The following is a 6,424-nucleotide window of genomic DNA, read 5'->3' on the forward strand; positions in this document are numbered from 1 at the left end:
TGGAAATGTTATTTATGGAGGCAATAATATATATTATGATGAATGAGCATGCTTAATTCATGAAACTTTTATAATATAACAAGTATATTAAATATGATGTATGAATAATGTTTATTGTAAGGTGGGATTTTATACTATATGGCATACAATATGACATATATTTAATTTAACCAAACATCAAATGCAAAAATTAAATTAGCAAATTGGATCGAATTTTGGCACCCCTAAAAATTAATTAAACTAATATAACTAATTTATCTTAATCTAATTAATAAAAAATAAAAATAAAAAAAAAGGAAAAACTGCCAAAACCAGAGGCTAATTCTGATCTAATGTTCAGTTTCACCAAATCTAATTAAGTTATTATTCCATCCTTTATTTTACCAGAAATATCAAGCAATGTGCCAATAAGATTTGTACATACATTCTTTTTAATGTGCATCACGTCTAAACAGTGTCGCACGTCAAGATACTTCTAGTATTCTAACTCAAAAGGAATAGATTTTTTCTTCTAATAAGTTGAAGAGCTATCTCCACTTTTCTTTTCCTTGATAGTTTTCTTATCAAATGAATTTTGATACTTACTTGTTTCTTGAAGAAATCTGAATCAGAGCTCGAAGATTGGAACGCCGGTGAGCACCGGGCCTTTGCGAACAGAGTCGAGACGATAGATTTGATAAACAACGAGCTGACCACGACGCCGGCAACCCACCTGTACGACCGGAACCAGTTGGACGAATAGTGTGTTGACCCACTAGAAGAACAACCACAACGAACAACCACCAGAAAACCAACCCGAGAACAACGCCACTTAAGGGTGACGCGCTGGCGAAGAAACCCCGAAAGAACACACGAAGAACCATCGGAACACACGAAGAACAATGGAGAACCCACGCACTGGCGAAGAACACCCCAAGAACACCCACGCGCCGACGAAAACCAACCAAAAAAAAAATCGGAGAACACCCACGACGACGACCCACCACCGAAAGAAGCCCAAGACGACGAGATCCAAGCAAAACCAATGACGATAACCCACGGGAACACCTTGAGAACACCCACGCACTGACGAAAACCAACCGAAAATCAACCAGAGAACACCCACGACGATGACCTACCACCAGAGATCCAACCAACACTGGTGACAACAACCCACAAACTGATGTGCATGACCTAGCTGAAAGAGGAGAGGGTTTGGTAAGAGAGAAGTGAAAGGAGGGAGAAGATCATTTAATTTGAAATGGATTTTTAATAAAGTAACAATAAATAAATAAATAAATGAGAGGCCTATAATGTTGGTTTTAAACCGACATTGTAGCCCATCTTCAATGTCGGTTTAAAATCGACATTAAAGATCCATTTTTTTAAACCGACATTATACATCCAAGAGCACTTTTTTCAACCGACATTGAAGCCCAAAATTCTTGTAGTGTATATTTGTATGAAATTCTTCTTTAAATTACCTATTAACTAAAAGTGTTTTAATTTGCTTTATTGAGCTTACCTTAATAAAAAGTTTTCATTAGTTTAATTAAACCCTATTAACCCTCTTTAGGATTGTTATACCGATTCTACCGATCTATTATTTTTCTACTTCCTAAACCTAATATTAAGTAACTCCTTCCAATTAGGGACTCTTCTCTCTAATTTCTAGCGACAATTATGCATCATAAAAGCAATAGCCTTTGAAAATTAACTTTAAATACTCTTATGATTTGCATCATCTATTAATGAAGACGGTTGGCTTTTAACGGATTCAATACACGACACAAGTAAAATAACCCTCGTGTACATTCCATGGACAAAAATTTACAGAATGATATGATATGTACAAACCATAAGGACGTTTAAAACTAATTTGAAGACATAGAAATACGATTTGAAGAATTTACAGCGATTCCTTTTAAGATGTAATAAGAGTAAGAAACCTAAACAACCTTATCCTCTAATCCCAAGAGAAGAATAGTTTTGCTGTGTTTAAGAAGTTAAGTAGCAATCTATCTTTTGATCTTCAGGCCATCCAAACTCTTCAAGGAATGCCAAAACAACTCCATTCGACCATCCAAAACCAGTCTACAATAAAACACAAACACAAGTAGAAACATATAAGCAATCAATAAAAATAAAAGCATTAATTGAATTAGGTACTGTTTGGTAACAATTTTGTTTTTAGTTTTCTGTTTTTAAAGTTTAGGTTTGTTTTCTCTTAGATTTTATATTAGGATTTTCATATAAATAGTGTTTATAAGCTTAAGTCTAAAAAACCAAAATTAAAAATCCAAACTGTTACCAAACGGGACAGAAAAAGAACAACTAGTTGATTCATATACCTGAGGGACATATTCACCTCCTCCACCAAAGTCTCCACACGATTGGACATCATATTTCTCATGCATATATCCTGTGTGCTTGTAAGCTACATAGTTGGTTTGGAGCCATCTCGCGACAATGTCCTCGGCCAATGCTCTTGCTTCTTTCAATCCAGACCTCGCCAGTCCCTCGACAATCATGTGTTGGATTGGTGCCCAACCGTTCGGGAAATCCCTATTGTTTTAGGGAAGGTTTCAGTAAGAATATCAAACAAAGAAAAAAAAGACTAGTTCCTAACATTCGGTATTACTAACCATTGTTCTCCGGAATTAATCATTGAAGTTGCAATTCCAGCATTGCACAACAAGCCTGAGTTCCGTATACTTTTCAAGACTTTCTTCATCTGTTTACTATCTGCTTATAGAAAAACAAACGACTTAAATTAATCTTAGCATTTCTAATCTTAAATTCCAGTGAAATTTGGCTAAAAAATGCTGATGATCAAGAGGGAATTAGCTACAAACCAGAGTAGAACGATTCAATCCACAATGGAATGAAGTTTGAAGCATATGTGTTATGGTTCTGGTTTCTAGAATCCCATGTATGAGCACCCTGAAAGCACAAAAAATTTCAATCATCATAACTACTCAAAGAAAACATTCAAAAGCTGAGAAATTTTCAGAATTGTATATAGAATTTACCTTGTATGAGTCATTATCAAGCCAATAATCAAGCCATTGTCCCTTCTCTGGGTTCCAGAAAATAGAGTTGACTGTCTTCTTTCTGACTAGAGAAGCCTCAAAAAAGTGTTGTGCCGTGCGGTAATCTCCTGCAGCCCTTGCCAAATTGGAAATGTCAAGTTCCATCTGAATTAAAGCAAACACATCAGTTGTGCTAATGGCGATAAAACGAAACGTCGAGATTTTCGAAGAACTCATCCAAGTTGTACCTTAAGTATGAATACATTGAGATCAACCGGCAAGACTGAAGTTGTAGCCAATGTTGATAAGTCTGTCGAATCCCTTTAAGAAGCAAACTCAAAAGCATTAAAAACTTCATTGTTGTAATACTTTAAAAATGAATCAAACTCTCAGATCAGCAGATATTTAAGATCTTAGATCACAATGTGTTGTACCTCATCCATCTTGAACTGAAATCCCAACCAGATTCGGCTGCTGATGCGATTTCCCGATATAGATGTTGTTTTTCATTGCTATTAACAAACTTTGAGGCAAGCTTCTCATCCTGTCAATAGTAAATCTTACTGTGAAATAAAAGATTTGCATATTATTGTTTCAAATGCAGGCAAATGGGATTAAAGAAGAAAACACACCAGCAGTGACGATTCCGGCCTCGGCTCGTTCCACATTGCATAGTATCTAGATAAAGAGTGATATCCATTTCCACCAGGAGCATCCTGGATAGTAATTGAATGGAATCCTAAAACCAAAAGAAAAAGATTACATTACAAATTGATAAAGCCATATATTTGATCGAGTAAGAAACATGGGTGTCTTGTCGTACCTGAATTCCAAAACTTATGCTCTTTGATTAAAGCAGGGAGTGCATTTCTCACGAACTCTAAATCTACTGTCCTAAGGTATATATCATAAACCATGGAACTCAAAAGGGGAGGCTGACTGCAAATGCAATTGAAAGTTTGTTAATGAGTCCAAACTGTATTGATGAGGAAGTTATTGTAGAACAGTCCAAGAGATGATTTATTTACCTTCTGTTGGTGTAATAAGATCTGGCACCATTCAAAACATGGCCAAACTCATCAATCATTGAAATGAGATTAATAACAATTCCCTTTGCAGTATCATACATTTTACTAGCTAACAAACCTCTGCACAAAAATATAAAAACAAAAGGCAGAATAGAGCCAAGAAAAACAAACTAGGGAACAACCCCATAGTCATAACTCAAGAAAATTATAATATATATGAGTGGTGAAATCAAATTTAATTTTATATATTCTAACATTTCCCTCGCTGATGAACATGAAATATGTAGATACAATGAATGGAAATCAATATTAATTAGGCAGAAAATAAAATTCTAGGAGTTTGAACAAAACTCATGACCTCCCACTTTAATACCATCTTAAATCACTCATTGATCCGAAAATGGAGAAAATATCATTGCCGGATTTGAATATAGGGTCTTTGTTGTAATACCTAGGGGTGTTTGTAGGTTAGGTTAGGTTAGGTTGAGTTGAGTTGAGTTGGGTTGGGTTGAAGCACTTTTTGGACTCAACCCAATCATTCGGGTTGTAAATTTCTTCAATCCAAACAACTTTTATTAAATAATGAACCCAACCCAATCCAACCCTACAATCCTACAAATTTTGGGTTGGATTCGTTCGGGTTATTATTTAAAATTTTGTTTTAAAAAGAAGTAGCATGTTAAAATGTAAAAGAATTTGGTTAATTATCGTCACATATTGAAATAAGATTAGCAAATTAATTTTAATTATATTATGAAAAATTTATTTGGGTAGTGTTAAAAAACTATTTTAAATTATTGATAGATAATAAATAATCTTAAAAAAACCATAAAATTAAGTAAAACTAAAATAAATATATGAATATATAATTGTATTGGATACTTTTCAATATTAATAATGAGTTTGAGTTCGTTCGGGTTGGTTCAAATTATTTCAAATTAAATTAAGCCAACCTATAAAGTTTAATCCAAACTGTACAGGTTGAGTTAAGTTGATCTAGTCTTTCGGGTCATCAAGTTTTTTGAATATCCCTATTAATATCATCTTACATCAACTATTGACCTAAAAATTTAAACTAATGGGTAAAAACAAATATAATATTATATTATATTATCTAACCATGTATGATGCTCGTTCTACTTTCAGATTCCCCTTTTCTTAATGAAAATTTTAAGTTGAGCATTGTTTCTTCACCAAATGACAGAAGGGGTGAAAAGAGCCAAGAAAAGGGTTAAGAACTTTGTGAAGAACGAGTCATCAAGTGTAACTCTTGCAGAGTAAAAATTTCATAAATAAAATTTGAGACCTAAATTACACCGCCGTACCTGATTATCCAATAACAATCCCAATAATAAATTTCCCGGAATCTGGAACCCGGAACGACAACAGGCTCCGGCAACGGAAGCAGAGTGTGGTTATCCGGCCGATGAATGAGATCATCGGAGACTCTACGGCTAAGATTCTTCCAAAAGTTATGAATATCTAAAGCCCAAGCTCTAACCTCCACATTCTCAACTTTGGGCAAAAACCCAACAGGCTGAGGGACGAAATCAACTGGCTCAGAGTAAACCAAGTCGGTTCCAGCACTATGGAAATAATCTTTAATGAAGGTTTTCAAATTCTCGACGGGAACAGAGCCATTAGAGGATCGCTCAAGGGCATCGAAAGAGGTTTGGGTAGAATTCAAATCGAATTTCAGAGACAAATCGACATAGTATTTAAGATCGAAATCGAATTTCCCAAACGAGTTGAGGGCTACAATCTGAAGACACTCAAGGAACTTGACGAGATTGGTGACCGGAACCACAGGACCCCTATCGACGACCCGTGGGGAGAAAACTTCCGGCGATGGCATGGCGGCGGGACGGAGTAATGGTATGATGAGTAATAAATGGAAGCGGGTTAATGAAGAAAAAGCAATGAGAGGAAGATGAAATTGAAAGAAAAAGCCATATTTATGGACTAAGAAAACGCGGGAGGTGGAAGAGGTGATCACAGAGTGAGGAGCAGGAGAGAGAGAATTTCTTTTTATCTGTTGATAGTTTCAAAGATTTATTTTGTTTTATTTTTATTTTTATTATTTACTTTATTTAAAAAGGTTAGTTTTTAGTGGTGAATAAGTCTATTTATTTTTCCTTTCCTTTTTGGGAAACTTTTATTCATTTTATTTTATTTTATTTTTATCTTAATTATTTATTTTATTTTAAAACATTCGTTAATGGATGAAAATAAGTTTGTTTTCCTCCCTGTTTTAGAAAAACCTTGGAGCAGTAAAGGTTTACTGTTTTAACTTCCGATCTTTGATAATGTTAAAGTCGATTTCTTTTCCTATTTTTCATTTTCTAAGAAACTGATTTATTTCATAACTGCGCTAATTTTTTATTT

At 34.6% G+C, this 6,424-nt stretch overlaps 2 protein-coding genes across 2 annotated transcripts; both read right to left on the reverse strand.

Moving 5' to 3' along the window:
- Window positions 1-1,977: 1,977 nt before the first annotated feature.
- On the reverse strand, window positions 1,978-4,226 carry LOC120066993 (probable trehalase). The gene is made up of 11 exons (XM_039018336.1): window positions 4,222-4,226; window positions 4,040-4,159; window positions 3,835-3,950; window positions 3,644-3,750; window positions 3,446-3,555; window positions 3,260-3,332; window positions 3,012-3,176; window positions 2,835-2,922; window positions 2,625-2,724; window positions 2,331-2,544; window positions 1,978-2,073 (listed from the first exon to the last, which is right to left on the reverse strand). Exons 1-11 carry the CDS (start codon window positions 4,224-4,226, stop codon window positions 1,978-1,980), a joined length of 1,194 nt encoding a protein of 397 aa, XP_038874264.1.
- On the reverse strand, window positions 4,149-6,061 carry LOC120092887 (trehalase-like). The gene has a single exon (XM_039051131.1). It carries the CDS (start codon window positions 5,892-5,894, stop codon window positions 5,346-5,348), a length of 549 nt encoding a protein of 182 aa, XP_038907059.1. The 5' UTR covers window positions 5,895-6,061; the 3' UTR covers window positions 4,149-5,345.
- Between the last annotated feature and the right edge of the window lie 363 nt (window positions 6,062-6,424).

Source organism: Benincasa hispida, chromosome 12 (genome assembly GCF_009727055.1).
Source record: "Benincasa hispida cultivar B227 chromosome 12, ASM972705v1, whole genome shotgun sequence".
In the NCBI taxonomy this organism is placed as follows: Eukaryota; Viridiplantae; Streptophyta; class Magnoliopsida; order Cucurbitales; family Cucurbitaceae; genus Benincasa; species Benincasa hispida.

Excerpts from the sequence above, each read along its gene's own strand:
- LOC120066993 (XM_039018336.1), bottom strand. Across the intron at positions 2,725-2,834 it reads GATTGAATCGTTCTACTCTG|ATAGTAAACAGATGAAGAAA; the intron begins GTTTGTAGCTAA and ends TTCTATAAGCAG. Across the intron at positions 2,074-2,330 it reads GAGGTGAATATGTCCCTCAG|ACTGGTTTTGGATGGTCGAA; the intron begins GTATATGAATCA and ends GTTTTATTGTAG.
- LOC120092887 (XM_039051131.1), bottom strand. The coding sequence starts at position 5,894 with ATGCCATCGCCGGAAGTTTTCTCCCCACGGGTCGTCGATAGGGGTCCT.